Source organism: Rhinolophus ferrumequinum, chromosome X (genome assembly GCF_004115265.2).
Source record: "Rhinolophus ferrumequinum isolate MPI-CBG mRhiFer1 chromosome X, mRhiFer1_v1.p, whole genome shotgun sequence".
In the NCBI taxonomy this organism is placed as follows: Eukaryota; Metazoa; Chordata; class Mammalia; order Chiroptera; family Rhinolophidae; genus Rhinolophus; species Rhinolophus ferrumequinum.
Genome location: NC_046284.1, coordinates 100326738 through 100347787, shown reverse-complemented (window position 1 = coordinate 100347787; position 21050 = coordinate 100326738). Strand labels below are relative to the sequence as shown.

The window sequence follows — 21050 nt, the reverse complement described above, 5'->3', positions numbered from 1 at the left end:
TACCAACAAAAGGTTTAACCACTCTTCTGCTCGGGAAGTGACAGCTATCCAGTTACTATTCAAAAGACTCAGTTTATCTTCCACCAAGATTTCCTTCTTGTCCAAAACCATTTTCAAGGCCTCTCCTAGCTCCGTGACACTCTTTAGGTGAACCTTCTGTTTTTCAATCTCCTTCTGAGTAGCCTGTGAAGAGGACAGAATTTGAGGTTCAAGTGATATATGGTAGTCTTAAGATTTAATGCTTTTGAAATATCTGTGTGTGGGGTTACTATCTTAAGATGAAACCTTCAACTATGTCTTTATGAATGATGAAAATCACACCAAGCACATTGTAGTTTCCTTACTGGGTATATATAAATATACATGTATACATAAACATGATTAATTTCATATTTATTTATGATTGTACATATTTAATAGATAAAAATACATATTGTCGATCCAAATATATTTATATTTAGTTAATTCGTAAATGTATTGACTAAAGTCAGACTTCGGAAAACTCATCCACAAAACAAGCAACCACTTTTAGAAAATTCACAAATTATTACATTCCTTATTTCTATAGCAGAAATTTTTAGCTTTTGGGTGCCACAAATCTATTTGGCATCTGGTAAAAATTAAGGACATTTTCTCATAATAAAGGTTTTAAAAGCATAAAATTAAATCCACTGGATTTTAAATGAAACCAGTTGTACTGATATACAATATATAAAATATCTTTCTTAAATTTGTGAGATACTAATACATGTTATCTCTCCTAACATAGTAACTACAACGATCTAGCATCAGCTCTTTAACAAGGATTAAAGTAGTGACGAGCATAACTGGTGTTTTGAAGTCATACAATGACTAGAATGTGATATAAATATATGCATCATTTCAACTGTTGGTCAAGTCATAGGAACTGCTGATATTACTGGGGTTTGTAGCTCAGGTTCATAATGGAAAAAATGCTTAATTTCAGTTAGAGGTCAATAAAAAGTAAAGAGGTAATATTAAAATCCAGCTAAGAGAGCACTACCACTTCCTAAGATTTATTTTACAAAGCATAAAAACAAACATATTTAATATTAGAAATTAAGTGGAGAGCTGATGGAAAAAGTGATACGGGTACAAACGTTTACTGTCAGGTCTACCTACGGCCTCTTCCTAATGACATGCCATGCTGACCACATGACCATCTTGCACTTCCTTTCCTCTAGCCCCAATCCCTCCTATATCCACACAGAGCTGTTGGGCATTCATTGGGAGGTAAGCCAGAGCCCAGCAGATCCTCTCGCAAGAAACTGAACTGACAGGTACAGAGACTGTGATGACACACCAGCGGAGAAGTCATTTGGAAGTGGGAACTGATCTGGTCACCAAAGCAAGCCAAAGCCATCGTAAAACAAAATCATTGGGTGGCGGCAATAAGAAGAAAGTGGAGGGAGTCCACTTGCAAAGAGGAAAACAAAACGCACACAGAGAGTAATGGAGGTGGTCCAAGTCAAGGAGAAAGAGATGGTCTCTATGAGGCCCACCTATATCTCATTTCCTACTCCTAGATGCTTTCAAGGTGTCTTTCCCCTCTTTAAAATATAACTAGTTTTGGCAGCTGTCTTCCATTCCTCACCAGCAAGTTCTAATCCATGTACCATCACGATATATACATTTTGTTTTGACTTTTGATATAAAATAAGCAGGGGGGATAAATGAGGTAAAAAGACTGCACAAAAGAATTTCTATGCAAGAGACAATCACTGTTTCTCCAATTCTAAGACATTCTTTTTTTTTTCTTTTTAATTATTATGTTGGTGCAAATGTAATTGCTAAAAACACAATGACTGTTGCACTACCCTAATAAAATGTATTGGGGTGACAATGGTTCATAAAACTACATAGGTTTCAAGTGTACAATTCTGTAATACATCATCTATATATCATATTGTGTGTTCACCACCCAGAGTCAGTTCTTCTTCCATCACCATGGTAGAAGAAGGTAAGATATTCTATTTGTTTTTCTTTTTCACTAATTAATGTCAAATGAACTTATCAGCTACCACACAGAGAACTATTTGTAATGTATGTGCCATCTGTTGCACAAGGTTGAGCTTAGCAATTCATAGAAAGAATTCCTTCATGTATCAATCATAAATGTTATTGAGCTCCTACTAAATGTCACTATTGTAGCAGGGGCATGGCTGATTCCACTTAATGAAAAATATGAGAAATCCATCTTTTGGATGAAAACAGCCCCTCTGGAGTTTGACTTGTGAGTAGTCATGGGCTAGATTTCAGGCCTTTCACTCCCTTTGTCCGCACTGTTGTGTAGTACACAACCTTCACAACTATACATGACAGCCATTGTTCTAAGCACTGAGGACACAATAATAGAGAAACAAAGACCATATCCTTACAAAACTTATATCTGAGTACGATTTTGTCAAAGATATGGAAATATATGCAAATAAGCATACCCTACTTCCTATATTTCAGATTAGTGGCTTGTCACTAGAGTTGATTTAATTGCAAAGGCAACACCACACAAAGCTGAATCTTAATTTATACTTGGATCACTAATTATCTCTTAAAATATCTTCATAAACATGACACTATGTTTTAGCTTTGATATAACAAGGTGTTGTCTACATAGACATATGTCTTTTCCATGCCAGGCAATGCAATTAAAGGCAATGGAAATTTCCAAATCTCAGAAGACACTGAAGAAGTTTTGAATTTAGGAAATATTGCTGCAACTAGTTCATGGGTCACAAACAACTATTTGCACTAAACATAGGCCAAAATTCTCTAGCTAATTTTTAAGAGAAACGTTTAATGTCCAATGAGTCCTCATTCACTTAGTGGGTACAATAAAGCAGGAAATGTGGGCTCATTTCTGGTATCATTTAAGGTTCCTCAATATTATAAGAAGATCAAACTCAAACAGGTTAAAGTTATCTCCACCAAAAATATGAGCTACAAAACAAAACAAAACAGTGGCCATCATGTTGGTTTATAACTACTACAGCCAAAAGTGATTCATGAGAAGATTTACACTCTGACTGTAAAAAGACCTAGCGTCGAACCTTTACATGTGCTATTCAAGAATAAACAGGTATTCAATCAGATATATAAACGCTATTTTTGGTTAAGAAAGATACTGTGGTAATTCTATTTGTAATTTTTTGAGGAACCTCCACACTGCCTTCCATAACGGCTGCACCAGTCTGCATTCCCACCAACAGTGCATGAGGGTTCCTTTTTCTCCACAGCCTCTCCAACACTTGTTACTATTTGTCTTGTTGATGATAACCATTCTAACTCATATGAGGTGATATCTCATTGTGGTTTTTATTTGCATTTCTCTGATGATTAGTGATGTTGAGCAATAAAGAATAGAATTAGCGGGGCCAGACCAGTGGCTCAGGCGGTTAGAGCTTCATGCTCCTAACTCCGAAGGCTGCCGGTTCGATTCCCACATGGGCCAGTGGGCTCTCAACCACAAGGTTGCCGGTTCAACTCCTCGAGTCCTGCAGGGATGGTGGGCTCCGCCCCTAAGATTGAGCATGGCACCTTGAGCTGAGCTGCCTCCGGGATGTCTCAGTTGGTAGGAGAGAGCTCTCAACCCAAAGGTTGCCAGTTCGATTCCTCGACTCCCGCAAGGGATGGTGGGCAGCACCCCCTGCAACTAAGATTGAACACGGCACCTTGAGCTGAGCTGCCACTGAGCTCCTGGATGGCTCAGTTGGTTGGAGTGCATCCTCTCAACCACAAAGTTTGCTGGTTCGACTCCCACAAGGGATGGTGGGCTGCGCCCCCTGCAACTAGCAACAGCAACTGGACCTGGAGCTGAGCTGTGCCCTCCACAACTAAGAATGAAAGGGCAACAACTTGAAGCTGAACAGCACCCTTCACAACTAAGATTGACACACTGTTCCCCAATAATTTCCTGCTCCCCTTCCCCCCCCAAAAAAAGAAAATCTTAAAAAAAAAAGAATAGAATTAGCATATGACCCAGCAATCCCTCTCCTGGGTATATACCACAAAAAATCTGAAAACATTTATCTGTAAAGATATATGTGCTACGATGCTCATTGCAGCTTTGTTTACGGTGGCCAAGACAACCAAAAGTGTCCTTCAGTACATGATTGGATAAAGAAGATGTGGTATATATACACAATGGAGTACTATTCTGCCATAAGAAAAGATGAAACAATGCCATTTGCAACAACATGGATGGATCTTGAGATTATGATGCTAAGCGAAATAAGTCAGACAGAAAAAGTTGAGAACCATATGATTTCACTGATGTGTGGGATATAAAACTGAAAGCAACAAGATAAACTCATAGACACAGAGAACACTTTAGTGGTTACCAGAGGGTAAAGGGGTAGGGGGGTGGTAGATGAGGGTAAAGGGGATCAAATATATAGTGATGGAAGGAGAACTGACTCTGGGTGGTGAACACACAATGGGATATATAGATGATGTATTACAGAATTGTACACCTGAAACCTATGTATCGTTACTAACCATTGTCACCCCAATAAACTTTAACTTTTAAAAAAAAGAAAGATACTGTGCTCATTTCATGGATTTGTAATTTTTCCCCACAGAAGTATTTTAATTAAAGATGTGACTTGCAACTCTTAGCCTTCAAATAATATGCTGATCTTGCTTTCTGTAGAACTTAAATTTCAATTAGTCAGTGTGTATCAGGTGATCGGTACCCACTCTGTACTGTGCCATTCACTGCCAGAGACAAGCAAGAAGACAGTCTTTGCACACCCTGCTCGAGCTTACCTACAGTGCAGCTGCAGAGAAAAGCTGAAATGCAACCAAATGTGATATCATATTAGAAATACATAATCTTTGGGAAAAGATGAGTCATGGCTGGGAGAAGCATGAATGGCTTCCAAAGAGAGGCGACACTTGAAACTGGAGTTTACCATAAAGGATTGGATGGTTTGGCTTGAGGAAAGACAAAGTACAAAATGATTAGAGTGTGAAGGCTGGAATCAAAAGCCACCAAAAAGGGGAATATGGGCTACTTATTGGAAACTAAAAAGCGACATTATATGATGTCAAGGAGCCATTTCCCCTTGTTTGAGTATTTTGCCAGACAGAAGCACGTCTACACTTCATGTGTTTTGAGAACTGAATTACTGGATTGAACTACACACAACCATGGCTGTGCTCATGCTCTGTGTACCCTTACTCATTCCTCACTAAGGGAGGCAGCGTGATTTCTAGGGTTAGTAAGATGGGAAGAAAGAACTGAAAATGCATTTCCTCCTCTTAAAAGGCATCCAATCCTCAGCACACATGCCTTCTTCTGCTGACTTGTGGGGTGAGGGGTGAAGAGTGTGCTGGAAAGTCTACCCTTCTGAATGGGCAAGTTCCAATGCAATAATTACACTGAATAAGTTGTAACTCAGCTCCTTTATCTTTGTCAAATATGCAGTAATGTGACAGCTTCTAGGGTTGATTTTAAGGCTGAATAAGAAGCAAAATTATGCACACTCAGTTTTATTTTGACCTATGACATGATCATAAATCTAATTTCAGGAGTTTCAACAGCAGCACTATATAATATGCACTATGTACTAGACATGGGGTTTTTATGACATAGGAAAACATGTCCAATAAGAGTAGAACTCAATTTAAATATAAAACGCCATAAAATCTAATATTTGATAGCTACAAAATAAATGTTCAAAATATCAAACACTAACTTCCATGATTTTGAAGAAACGGATTTGCTGTCAACTTCATTCTGGCCACAGCAATTTTTTAAAGCTACTCTAATGTCCTTTTAAAAAAATGAGTAGCATAGGTTAATTTCTCCTAATGAAGACAGTGAGGTGTTCATCGGAAGGATGGAAAATACATTGTGATTCATTCCTCATATCCAGAAGTGAGGTTCAGGATTCAGCCATCAGCTTATCATCTCATTTCATCAATGCGGTAGCAGGTTGGGAAAACCTGTTCTGTTGGTCTCTGTGGATATCATCATGTGGTGAAAACGTTTTAATTTTATTTAAAGGTAAAATTGCAAAGAAGTGTTGGATTAATTGTCTGGTCCCATAGGAACCTATCCACAGTTGTTTTTATTTTCATTTTATTTATTTTATTTAATTTTATTTTTAAGCAACAGGGGAAGAGAAACATAATCGACTTGAGCTGGACCTTCTCTCCCATCCATTTTACATTTTCAGAGGTCCGATGCCTTCCACAAGTTTTCCTATAATTTCACAGGGACTTAGGGTCTTAAGGTTACTTCACTATCTGATTCCCTATTATCCCCACTTCCCTTTTTTTAATCCCTTAAGTGTCTTCTCCACCACATATTCTATCTTCACGCAGCCCCCCATTTAGTCCAACGTGCCATAACACCATTTCTGTATATATTCCCCCCCCTTTACTAGAATGCCACTAAATTCCTATTTATTTTAGCTCTTTCTTGATCTCTTGTGCAAGTTCCCTCTAATATAGGTGAAGGGTTAACTAATATATCCATAAAGGTATCTTAAAAAATGTTCCCCAGAGGGTAAGGGGAGAAGGAGGTGGTAGATAAGGGTAAAAGGGATCAAATATCTGGTGATGGAAGGAGAACTGACTCTGGGTGGTGAACACACAATGCAATACATAGATGATATATTATAGAAATGTACACTTGAAACCTATGTAATTTTACTAACAAATGTCATCCCATAAATTTAACAAAAAATTTAAAAAGGTGACTAAAGACATAAAAATAAATAAAATAAATAAAAGGTCCCCCACGCCAGTGAATTCTGCCTTTAGTTAGTCTGCAAAAATATTATACCGTTTCTGGTCATCAGGAATGGGAGAGTTCTTTCACCTTTAGCTACAAAATATATTCATGGGGAATAATGAACAAATTACCACATTACTGCAATTCTAAGATGTGCATTTGTCACATTTTAAGGTTTCTGAAACTGAGATAAAACACAATTTATATTTACGTTTAAGGTGGTGGTGTTTCTTTTGTGATCTACAACAGCTGTAATTAAATCAATGGTGCATCATACAATATGTCCTAAACGTGATAAAATATGATATTAATTGTTTTTTCAGGTCCCTGCATTACTCTTGTCATGGCTAGAGGTTTAGAACATATTTTATTATTAGGCTAATGTGACGGAATAATATAATGATAAATTCACAAAGAACATAAAACATTAAGTAGTGGATTTTATAGCAATGTGTACTGACTTTTTATTAATAATGTATTGTCTATTAAGGAAGAATTGTATGAAAGCAGAATGTGCAGAACAGAAATTAGAGCTATAACTATAATGACAGTGACTAGTGACTCCGATGGCATTTAACAGATGTTCTATTTTCTAAGTAACAGCTGCTTGATGCATTCATTGTACCAAGTTAATGATCTGCTAGTGTTATTTCACTTCACAGATAAATTACTGTGCTCTCTTTAAAAAAAGATATGTAATTTTTCATGGGAATGATAGTGTAACGGACTTTAGAAATAAGTAATAGTGCTCATGCTTTTATGGCTAAGAGAAGTGACGAGTTGAGGCAATTATCCAGATAATCTAGGACCAGAGGCCAGATTCCTTTAAACTGTGTAAGGTGACTAAAAAAATATAGGACACGGTTGGCTGAACTGAATGTAGATCTTTTAAGGCTGCTTGTATTGCATTATGGAGTGGTTTTCAAACTTTAGCGAATATTAGAGACACTGGCTACACTCAGACTAATTCAATCAGAATTTCTGGGTTGGCCCCCAGACACTGGTAGTCTTTTCAAGTTCCCTGGGTGATTTCAATGTGCAACCAATGCCGAGAACCACTGGCAAACAGAATGACACATTCTGTCACAAGATTTTACTGGGTGATTGTTATTACGTTTCAGGACTGAAGTGACAGCAGAAGGACAACTGAGGAAACGTATCATTGTTCTTCCTAATGTTGAATATGATAAAAATTCATTCCTGAAATAAATGTGATGATCACAATGACTTGTTCCATAAGTGGCTAGACATCAATTATTGTGTATTATTTAACATCCTCAATTAATTCATCGTTTCTGTGTGTGTTTGATTCTCTCAGGCAACTCTTGGTATCTCAAGATTACCATTAAAAAAAAAATCTAATGGTCAATTTATGAAAACTGGCAGATATGAGCTATCCAAAAAGCTGATGGATTTAAAGTATTATAGGACCAAAATTATTTTTCCAGGAAATTATATTTGACCATTTTAATTTTTAGATAACACTGTGGATATTACAGGGCTTTAATGCAGCTGAATTAGTTTTTGACTACTGAAACTAAATTAGGAGGAAATGAAATCTGTTAGAGGTTAAATCAGAAAAATCACATAGATTAAACTTTGTTGAAACATACATTTTCCAAATGTAATGGTCACCAGAGATATAAACTTCTACTTACTCACATAAATATTTACTTTCCTACGGTTATATTTTTGTGCTCAGTTCACATGCTAAACAATTGTGGCCAGTAATGGGATATTCAGAATTGATTTACTTATATCCAAATAATCAGGGTGATTTTAAGACGTTAACAAGTAGTATTTAAAATCTAAAATTACAGCTGTGGCAATTGACTACAGACTATAATACATGATAAATGCACACAGGATTTTCATTTTATTACATATTCTGCACTTTAAATTTGGCCATTGTGTATTTTATTCTCATTGTGGATGATAAATACCTTTTTACTGCTTTGAAGTTAGATTATCTTAAAATGACTAGAAAATAAGATTTCTAACAATAATTACAGTGAAAAAAACGCCACTGAAATCAGAGATAGTACTGGATTCCAGCTGCAGATTAGCTATGTATAGAACTTCTACTTCCTCATCTACAAAATGGGAGCATTTGGTCACGATTCTTCGTCTCCGTTTGTTCTAAAGCTTACCATAATTTCAATGGCACATCATCGTTTTTCTCTTCTCTCAAGAAATGCTTTTGTTATTATGCTTTAATTTTTATCTCTTAAAGTGTGATTCATCTCATCGAGCGGATATTGACTGAGCATGTAGTATGTGTCAGATACTACGTGCACGGGAAACACCAGGGAACAAAACAGGTATGTTCCCTGTCCTCTTGGCAAGTGAAATCATTAATACCTGCTTACTAGTCCAAGAGGGTAGGGGTTACCGTGACAACCCAGGGAACTCGGGCAGTGCTGGTACACAAACTCCGCAGATGGTGACCTCCCCTAGTTTTGTCACTTCCTGCTGCTGTCTGTCTCTGCTCTATAGACATCAGTGTTTGATTTCAACCTGGTAAACCCATGAACAGAGATTTGTACGGTACGAAGGGGGACAATGTCTGATCATTTATGTGGTGACGAACGTCACAGTTACAGCTCCCTTACAGCATCTCTGCTGTCCAGACCATGCAGCTAGGAGGGATCCACTCTTCTAGAATATTAATATTATTTTTCCTTTTAATCACTATTCTGATAGAGGCAGATTGTTTGAATTTACAAATACAGTGAAAGGGCTACTGGGCTGCAGGGATTTCAAAATGGCATTCATAGTTTATTTTTTCAACTCCCACTATTAAACTTTTATATCATTTCCGTTATTATTATTCGAGAATGTCTGATTACTGTTGTTTTAATTTTTTTCTTTCATTTTTTCAAAACTTTGGCCTAACTTCTAAATGTATTCATTTGTGTTCCCTCTAACTGCGATCTAGAAGCATGGTCATATAGTGGGAGCTGACAGAGGACCGTTTTCTTGCCTCCGGCTGTGCCTCTAGCTAACCCATCTTGCCACCATCCTAGCTGCTTTTGGAAGTTCTTCCATACTTTCCCTTGTGAGATCACTAAAAACCTGACCTGGGGTATCTGAAAGATACTCAGGCTTCTGGTCCTCAGCAGGTACTAGATGGCACCTGTAAACACCTGTCCTGTCACGAACCACTCAGTATCTTTTGGAAGAGCTGAGTTCAAACATCTGTGGTTTTGCACATGTGACTAGAATGTTGAAGAGAAACACTTAGATGAGAGATTTTATTGTGGAAAGTCCACTTCTACAGCACCCCTGGCCTAGCAAAAGAATCCTGCAGTGCCCAACTCCTGACACTCATTCGTTAAAAAGACACAGCAAAAGTCTAGGTGCTGTTTCTGTATGGAGGCATGCTGATAGAAAAATGGCAACATAATGGAAATCAACAAAATGGAGGCATGCTGATAGAAAAATGGCAACATAATGGAAACATAATGGAAACCTTTCCATTATGTTTCTTATAAGAATATTAATAAGGGTGCTGTCTCATTCCTCACCCCTCTAATTTTTTCTTCGGTACCTAAATTCAAGAAAGGCTTGCATATGAGTAGTACATTAAACATACTGTAATGATTGTTTTGGTAATTTGGACACTTTGAATCTCATAACAATATTTCTTCTGTTTCAGTTATGCAACATGAATAAATTCTAGAAATCTGCTGTACAACATTGTGTCTACAGTTAACAATATGGTATTATACACTTGAAACATTTTTAAGTGGGTACATCTCATGTTAACTGTTGTTACCACAATAAAAACATACATTCATTCTTTGGTTTTGCCTGATAGGAAGCTCGGTGCCAAATTTTGAGGCATTACTCTTCCCTGCATATTCCACTACCCATGTGATACTGTGAGCCCATTTACGTGCAGAGTGTCTATTATTTCCCTACTGTAATTTTCCCTTTCTCTACTTTTCTAATTATCTTTGACCATTGAATCATATGTATCTCTTTAAACCACCTTAAACAATCTTTTTTTTCCTGGAATTAGATATATAATAAATAAGTATAATTTAATATAGTAAAAATAAACCTGAAAAGATTTCATTGTAGTCAACATATTTGAAAGTGTGCTCTGTTTGGATAAACTAACGGTCAAATAAACATTTCATTAGTAACTTAATTTTATGTGTAAGAATATTTTTATCTTGACATTCAAATATTTTCATATTTAAATAATATAATGGTCTTAAGATCAAGAGAACTGAGAGAAATTCAGTAGAAATAAGTGAAACAGCTTAAAAACAAATTGACTCTATAGTCAAATTTTCTCCAAGTCCAAAGTACTTGGAATTATTGGCAAATACCTTTAATGTATTGCATTTAAATGAATATCAATTTTATTTTGAAAAAACATCTGACATTTATTGTGAAATGGTAGATGAAACTAACATTTTAAGTCAAGTTCTCCATCTACCAAGAAAGCACGTGAAATGAGAATGTAAGGAGCCATGGGGCTTCATGTCTGAGAGTTTGATTTTTTACATTTAAAAAAAATTAGAATCATTATCATAAATGTCACTGCTCTAGATCTGTAGGTCACATGTTTGTATTATATAATTGTGATTTTTGAAAAAGCTTCAGCGCCTTGAAAGTGAATTTAAAAATGATGTAATTTACCTGCAAATGTGTACACTTTTCTTTGACCACTAAGGGATTTTAGAGTATATCATTAATAGTTAGTATTTCAAAAGATCCAGGAAGAGCTATAAGCTGTTACATAAGAAAAGAAATGACAGTTTTCTATACAGTTTTTCCTAGTGGATCTCAAATTAGTATTGCCCCTTGGTTTTATAGAAAATACTTTCCAGAAAGACTCAATAAGCTGACACATCTCCAGACCACTCAAACCATCTAATATGATAGGGACAATCTAGAAATCTTTGCCAAGCTCATATCTTATGATATTTTAATGATGTTATGGTGAGGATAATGAAAAAAAATATCTCCTCAGGTGACTTATTCGATGACCTTACAGGGACTCTGGAATTCATAGTTCACATGTGGCATACTTTTAGTTTCACCTCAGTCAGTTTTAAATTGTAGACAGAATTTTTCACATTCCCTTCATGTCTTAGCTGTACTCCTTTGTACCATTATGTTAGCATTCTACACTGTACTTATAAAGCTATCCCACTGTTATGAACTAAATTGTATCCCCTCAACTTTCATGTGAGGAGAAAGCCCTGTTCTTTAGATACAGTTCCTTGTTACGGGATGAACTGTGCCCCCCAAAACTATATGTAGAAGTCCTAACCCCAATACTTCAGCTTGTGACCATATTTGGAGATAGGGCAGTGAAAAAGGTAATTAATTTAAAATAAGATCCCTCAGGTGGGTCCTAAGCCAATATGAATGATGTCCTTCAAAGAGAAATTTGGACAGAGGCATGTACAGAGGGAGGATCATACTAAGACATGAGAAAACAGCTATTTACAAGCCAAAGGGAGAGGCCCTGCCACCCACTCTGTGGTACGTTGTTACAGCAGACCTAGCAAACTCATACACCCATTAGGTTGGAAATGAATAATCAAAGATATTGTTTGTAGTATTAAGGGGAGGATGACTAAGAATGAAGCCTGGATCGTTTTCATGAATCCTCGACAATGCACTAAAGACTTGCCCCATGCATGTTTTACTATATTTCATACTTTAATAGAGTGTAAGTCTTTTCTGGGCTTTTTTTGTTTGCTTATGAGCACTCATGGTGGAAACTGCCATCAGTCATGGGTATTTATAAAGAGAGAGACAGGTCACGCGACCCTGCTTCCCTGCCACGAGGCTAGATATGATCATGTGACTAAATTCTGGCAAACTGAATAAGAGCAGAAACGATACATGGAGTTTTCATAATACATCTCTAAGAGGAGCTGGTTGTCCTCCAATTCCTCTTCTCCCTTTCTTTTGTGGACTGGGATGGAGCAGTGGCGGTGGTGGCGAGCAAGTTTTACCGTGAGAATACAAATACCCAGAGGACTGCAGAACAATGCAGTGAAAGAGACCTATGTCTTGGAAGAATTTCACAGAGAAAAGTTACTTCCCCTCCCCAAAACTTCCATGAGATAGAAATAAACCTCTGTCTTCTTGCAGCCACGGTATTTTTGGCTTATTTCTTACAGCAGCCCAGCCTGCACCTAAGTATACGATTATGACCAATTTAAACTAAATCATCACATAGAAAATAGAATCTTTGTTTGGGTGACGAGGCAAAAAAAAAAAAATAATAAGGCCAATATAATGTTAATATAATGTACCCCTCTGTATGCTCACTGCTCTAATAATATCACAATATATGTAGTCCTGAAGTAATAAATGCAATTCAGTATCTTATCTCTAACAATAAACTTAGTCAAAATGGAAAGAAATTCACCACTATTTATTTGAAAAAATCTTATATAACAAAACCTTCTATCTACTTGTCCTCTGTATCTACATAACGAACATCAGTTATCAGTTCAGGTTTCATTGTATGATTCTAAGTTTTTACATAATGCAATTAAAATGTCCCAACTTCAGATAATCTAGATAGCCTGGTTGAATTAAAAATAAAGCACATCGTTCTCAAACATCTAGTTCACCCAGGCAAGTGTTTGTTAATTAAAAAAAAACCGAGGGGGTAGGGTGTGCTACGATTTATTTATTTTTTTTAATCCCTAATTGTTCGGCAAATTTTAAGATGAAAACACAGTATTAATATCAATTATTTATTTTCTATCAACACACTGTCATGTAATCAAGTAAGGAATCAACTGAAAAAATAAATTAAGCTATGAGTGCCTCGACCTTAAATTCGGGAAGCAATAATGTGGGATTGGCTGTCAGAGAAACAGCAAGAATTTATCAGCTGAGGATTAAAGGAAACTCTGTGCTCTTCGGTGATGGAAATGATAGCAGCTGCACACACCCCCTGAGATTTTTTTTTTTATTATTATTATAACATAGGCAATCTGCTGATCTCGCTGGTCCTGTCCAGCCCAACTGTCCGCGGTCTCAGGAACCTTGCCCTCTTCATGGTTGTGTGGTCTACGTGGGCAGTGTGTCTTTTTTTTTTTAATTATTAATTTATTCATGAAATGTCTTTTTTTAAAGTTTATTGGGGTGACAGTCTGCCTTAGGGAAATTAGGGAACATGGAATCTCGTCTCTGGACCGACTTTGTGATTAATGATGTACGTATTTTTAAAGGACTTTGTCAGAATGAGAATTAGACCTAATTCTACACAGGCTTTGGGGAGACTCTTACTAAAGCTTCCCATTGGTTTTATCAGGATCCTGAAATATACAGTTAAACAACTGATGAATTTTCAGAAAAGGAAAAGGAAGCAAGATAATACTTATAATTCGATTACTGTTGCACATGACTAGTTCCGTATAAAATTATATTGCTGTATGTTTTCATGCATGCTAAAAACAACCTTCAGTGATATAGGTTTTACCTTTCCCCAGGCAACTTCGGAATCCAAATTACTAGGCATTCCTTCAACTGCTGATCTCTTTGTCAGTTCCGTATCTGTAGCTGCCAGCCATTCTGTCAAGGCATTCATTTCCTTTCGCATCTTACGGGACAATTTCAAGCATTTTTCCAACTGTTGCTTTCTTTCTGTTACCTGAAAAGAATGATAATAAAATGTAATTTGGTCTACTTTTTCAATTCAGCTTGAGGTACAGCCACTTAATTGAAACTTTCGTATCTTTTTGTCATTTTTAAAATTACCTTTTTCTTTTTAAAAACTATTTTAGAAAAATCATATTCTGAGTATTAGTAGTAAATAAACTATCTAGAAAAGATGAGATCCTTTCTCCAAAAGATAGTGTCCTGTATGAGGTAGAAAGAAAAGCTATAATTATTTTCTTTAATGGAAATAATTCATGGCCGATTTTTTTTTTTTTAATACATAGAATGATGTAAGTCAAACTGAAAACATGGCAGGTTTCTTTTAGAAAACCTTCAGTCATCGGTCAGAAGATGGGGGAAGAAGATTTACAATCCTCTTTATACAAATTAGTCTTGCTTTTGCAGATAAGGAATTAAAATGAAAAAAGAATACTATGTCTCTTGAGAGGCCAAAGTATTTGTATAATGCTTAGAATGGTCAGTGTCGTCACTACGTCTGTAAAGTGTCTTACTTCTGCACAAAAAAGACAAAGGTCACTTTTTCCTTAAACATACTTTACCATCGAATGGGGACAAAAAAAAATAATTCCAAAATACAAGTTTCCCTCTCATTAATAGAGAAAACCATGACTTGATCCTGTGTTCCAGTTCTCAGTGTTTAAAACTAAGACCCTCTGTTTATCTGAAGAAATCCAAAACACTAATTTGAAAAGATGTACGTACCCTGCAGCACTGTTTTCACTGCAGCACTATTCACAATAGCCAAGAAATGGAACCAACCTAAGTGCCCACCAATAGACGATTGGATAAAGAAGTGGTACATTTATACAATGGAATATTACCCAGCCATAAAAAGTAATTAAATCTTACCATTTGCGACAACATGGATGGACCTAGAGGGTATCATGCTAAGTGAAATAAGTCAGACAGAGAAAGACAAAGACCATATAATTTCACTTATATGTAGAATAAAACAAAGTAAACAAATAAAAAATAAGAAACTCAGATACAGGGAACAAACATGGTTGCCAGACAAGAGGGGGGATGGGTAGCTGGGTGAAAAAGGTGAAGGGATTAAAAAGTACAAGTTGGCAATTACAAAATAGTCATGGGGATGTAAAGTATAGCATAGTGAATATAGTGGGTACTAGACCAGTCAGGGGGATCACTGCGTAAATTCTATAAATGTGTAACCACTATGCTGTACACCTAGAATTAAAGTAATATTGAATGTCAACTGTATTTGAAAAATTAAAAATAAAAATAAGACCCTCAAAATCAAATTCTTCCAAATTCTCAAAGAATGAACAATATGTTCATTCCAGCACCACCACCTTCACTCCACCACCTTTCTAGATGTGCCTACATTTTGTAAGTGTGTAGGTTGGTGGTTGTTTTAATAAAAAGCCCAGAAAGCCCAGAATCTGTGTGTGTGTGTGTGTGTGTGTGTGTGTGTGTTTTCTATAAGTGAAAACATTTTTAAAGAATTTAAAATGCTACAACCAAAATAAACACCCTGAAAGTTTTATATGAATTCCAAATACTCTTTAACAGAGGTGTGTGTAAATTTAAAAAAATCTTTAGTTGCTGAAGCTTCAAGTTCATTTTTTTTCCCACAGATTTTCCCTTATATATGTCCCTTCAGGGAAGTAAAAGCATCTGCCCTTCTGACTATAAGGATTTTATTCATGTGTGGGAGAAAAAAATTATACCTTATGGTGTGTTTCTATGCATAGTTATTATTTCTATGCACTATTGGTAAAAAAAAGAGTTCTAGATTCAATATTTCAAAGAAATTCTATCTTCCCAGAGCTAATGCATTATTGATTTTTATTTATTCTATTTTGTTTATATCCAGCTAAAGAGAATTTAATAAAACAGGAGACACTGCCATCTTAAGGAAAGTGGAGTTTTACACTTTTGTGTGCTTGTGGAGAAGGCATACATTTAAAAGAGTGCCACCTGCAGCAGAATGTTTCAATAGTCATTGTTTCAACACTTACAAATGTGAAGCTGATATAAGTATTGAGGCTTTGAGTATGACTATTTGAGGCTGACGTGAATATTGCTATTTATGCTTATTTCCATAAAAATCAAAGCACAGAGAAGCCACACAAGGAATTGTAAGTATTATTACAGCTAGAGTGCTACGTGTAATACCTTTCAATAATATTAAATGGATTTAGATATAAGAAACTCTTTGATTTTTATTCATTGACTAATTAAGCTAAGTTGACGATATTAAACGAATAAAATTTTATTCCGTAAGAAAAGTGGTATGGATTTAATTGTATCCCCCCAAAATTAATGTTGAACTCCAAACCTGCCAATTTAACTGTATCTGGACATAGGCCTTCAGGAAGTACTTAAGGTTAAAAGAGATCATAAGGTAGAATCCTAATCTGATAGGTCTGTGGCCCACTTAGAAAAAGATCTCTCTCTCTCTCTCCCTCTCTCCCTCTCCCCCTCCCCTTCCCTTCCCCCTCCCCTTTCCCCCTCCCCATTTTTCCCCCTCCCTCCCCCCTCCCACCCTCCTCTCTCCCTCTTTCTCCCTCTCTCCCCCCACCAAGTGAGGACACAGTGAGAAGGCAGCAGTCTGCAAGCTAGGAAGTCCTCACTAGGCTTGATCTTGAACTTCCCAGCCTCCAGACGTGTGATAAACACCTTTTTGCATTTATCAGCTATTTATCACCTAGCCCGTGACATTTTGTTATGGTAACCTGAACTAATATAAAAAGGTAACATATATTGAATTGAGCAAGTACAACCATATAAATTCTGAAGATGATTAAAACAGAAGGGTTTGTCTTTTTATATAAAAAGAATAATATATTAAAATAACCTTTGTTTCCTTTGATTTTATTAAACAAAACCAGTGTTGTTGAGGAGCTTGGAAGATTTAAATGTAGGCAATTTTTCTTAGAGAAGAAATAATACAGCACTTTTATGATACTTATAAATATTCCCTTTATTTTAAAAATAAATTTCTACCTTACATTTTTGCTGTATTCTCTCATGCTATTAAAGCTAAGTATGATTTCTTAGTAATGTTTCATTTTGCTTTAACGATATGACTAAGTACCAAATGTCACTGGAATCTCAGCTGAGCACCAAAACATCTTTCAGATAGCTTCAAGTAATGTAAAATAATGGCACAGAAAAGGCCAGATGAGTCCTTGATGTTGACAATTAATGCTTTTATGAATACTTTTTACGATTTATCATTACTTTGAACAGTCAACTCTCTAAATCTATATAGAATATTTGATTTGAGAGAAGTGAGATAACTATACTAGACATTCCACAGTTTTGGAGAGAGGAAATGGAAACACCTTTGATTAACAGTGAGATGGAAATGGTCCTTAGACACTTATCGGGACAAAAATATAAAAATAATCACAGAACCATAGGCCTTAACTGGCTTGCCATGCTACCTTATTAGTCACGTGTGGTGGATGATGCAATGCTTGCCATACAGGGAAATAATTTCTGTGGAATGTGCCAATTCTACTACACCTAATGTGGCCTATGTGGAACATGCGGACTCCATTGTACCGAAATATGAGTAGATACATTAGTTTCTAAAATGTATCAGCCTTTGAGTCATCACAAGTAAATTTATACAACGAGAAAAAAAAACAAGGCAAGTGTAGAACAGAGAAACCCTTTTAGAACTATCTGTGTCCCTCAGCTTTACATATTTTTTTAATGCAGCCTGGAAAAAGATTCTCATTGATTAATTACTGTTTCTTAATAACAACTGTACATGAGATACATCTATCTCTGTCTATGTACATATGTATGTGTGTATCTAATCTATTAAGAGAAAACTATTAAGACTATGTAAGACATGAATGGTACATAGTTACTGCCTCTTGCTTTATAATTTATAAGGAACGTGGGAAGTAGCCAGTGTTTGTGGTTTCAGCATGCACGCACCTTTGCTCCCAGCTCATTATAGTGCAATTTCAAAGCTGTTATTCTTTCGTCAAGCTCTTTAGGGTTTTCCGTCTGTTTCTTCTGTACAATTTGACGTCCAGTTTTAATCACCATCTCCACTTCAGACTTCACTTCACTCAGACTTTTATACAAGTTCTACGTTAAAACATAAAATAAAACATAATAATACGCAACAGTGTCTAACTCATACTTTTATTAATAAATAGGGGCAGAGATAACCTTAGTTGCTATTTCATGTTTGCAGTTTTAATGGAGCAGTGTTTTGCAGCTATGAGCAATATGTAGCTTTTGCATCTTCTGTTGATCTAAAGTTTCTCTTTGAATTAAATATACACATATAGACATGTATAGTATGTAATTATTCTTACTAAAGAGGACATCATACACATATTTAGTTCAATCTAAGTTTATAAAGATCATTTTTAATGTTATACGATTTATATCTTTTTAAATTTAATTATAGCTGGTATACAGTATTTAAAATGTTACCATTAGATAATCATAGTTGTGAGTTAGGGCCAATTCATTTACTCACTCACCAGGTATTTATTGAGCACTTACTACATACCAGACAGTATTTGAGTCACTAGAGAATCAGTGGTAGCCAAGATAGACACGTTCACTATTGTTCTCATGGTGCTTACATTTTACTGGGGACAAAACATCTAAATTTCCACATCAGAACTTCAATATATTAAATCATATAGAAGGAAGGAAGGAAATGTTAAATATGTTAATGAGATTATACAACTTTATTTTCTTAATGGGGCTGATCAATTAAATACAGACAAATGTACATCATAACTACAAAGAACACACGTATTGCTTCACAAAAGTATACTGCCATAAGAAAGCCTTGTGAAACTTCTGTAATTACTTTGCCTTGTAGTTATTTTCCTGGAAAGCCATGTGTGTTTGCATGTATGTGTATATGTATGCATGCATTCCTACACATGGTATATGTCTAAGTATGTGTACAAGCATATATAACAGTTCACATTATACACTGCTGCTTTAATTTGGTCAGTGGTTAAGTCTGAACAATAACTACTTATTTCATTGGTACTAAGAAATAAACTTGCTAGTAGGTAGTTGCTGTTTTTTTGGAATTAGAACAAAAATTGGATTTTTGTCTCTTCAGTTTAAAATCAATGTCTAAAATAAAACATTTTGTAATGACTGAACAATTATCGTATTCATGATAGCTATATACATAATCTATTTCCATCTTAATCCCCTCTGATGATTGATATAAATATTCCTTTATTAGTAATTGTGAGTTCTGTTGGAGCTTTCCAGTAATTTTTTATTTCATTTTACGAACACACAAGTCAATATACAGATGATGCATTCTAGAATTGTACATTTGAAACCTATGTAATTTTATTAACTAATGTCACCCTAATAAATTTAATAAAAATTTTGAAAACTGAGATGGGGGTTTCCCTTCAAAAACCGAAATTATAAATATATCTGGGTATTTAGAAATATTCAAAGTTTTCATTGTCTCACTGAGAATCAACTCTGAACTTTGGAATCAGAGATACTTCCAAGTGATTTATTTTTGTAATGATTTGCCTTTATGATGAAAGCTTACTCAAAGTACTTTTAACCATTACCATCATATCATTCGTTAGGCAGAGAAAATGTTTATCACTAAGGAAGGAATGTATTCTTTATATTTATTTGTATATATGTTGGTAAGACTTCTTTAACAGAACAAAAATTTCTTGAAAGCAAAATCCATGATCATAGTATAGTATAGTATAGTATAGTATAGTATAGTATAGTACAGTACAGTATAGTATAGTAGGGCATAGAATAGGGCATCTTAAGTGCTGCAGAAATATAAAAGTTGGATAGAAAAGATATCTTTATGGAAAGACTACTTGCATCAGTCCTGACATATAAACCAGAACCAGAAACAAATTGAGCAAGTACCTTGAGCTCTTTCCTCTGCACTGAATCAGGGCACAGTCAAAGCTGGGTGCAGGTAGGGTTGTTTTCAGTTCTTATTTACTAGCAGACGAGTTTTATGAGGTACCCTTAGAGACCTGTTCCTAGCAGAGAATGAACAGCTCTCCCATTGCAAATATATGTAGTCATGATGGCAGTATACTTGGGTTATCTTTGCCTTTAATTGTTTTTGTAGTATTAAAGATGACCTACGTTCCCATGTATTCCTAATGTTACTCATCTAATATCAGCTATCAACTGTATATCATTATAGTCAAAGTTTATTTTGGGGTGAGAATATTTGCAATAATTATGTCACTAAAATACAGCCTGTATTATGAAGAAATGTTATTAAAGACTTCATAATTTTTCACAATGGATATAAAAATGTTTTCATTAAAAAGAAAGCTATTTTCCCATTCATAATATGACTGAAATGCATCTAAAGGGTCTCTTTTTCGTTGAGGTTTTGAAGTAGATGCGGAAACAATATTTAAAACACAAAGTACTAAATAGATAAGCTTTTTCCCTTTAATGTTAATAATATTCAGCATTTTTATTGTACGTGATTTCTACCCTAATAGTCCACAATACACAATGAGTTATAATGATACTTATATATTAGTGTAGTAGATGCCCTCATAATTCAGCTTTATGTTGTAAGAAGAGTCATCTGACCTGGTGAATTTCCACTAATTGCAACAAATGACATTGCTCAAAATCCCCA

The 21050-nt window shown here is 35.5% G+C and overlaps 1 protein-coding gene across 6 annotated transcripts in view; it reads right to left on the bottom strand.

Moving 5' to 3' along the window:
- The window catches only part of DMD (dystrophin), a 2143628-nt gene that overhangs the window by 1237357 nt on the left and 885221 nt on the right, over positions 1-21050 (bottom strand). For all 6 annotated transcript variants that reach the window (XM_033109718.1, XM_033109734.1, XM_033109713.1 and 3 more), the window contains exons 33-35: positions 18347-18502; positions 14229-14399; positions 4-183 (exon numbers count right to left, since the gene is read on the bottom strand). In XM_033109718.1, the coding sequence (XP_032965609.1) occupies positions 4-183; positions 14229-14399; positions 18347-18502 (507 nt within the window). The remainder of the gene's footprint in view (positions 1-3; positions 184-14228; positions 14400-18346; positions 18503-21050) is intronic.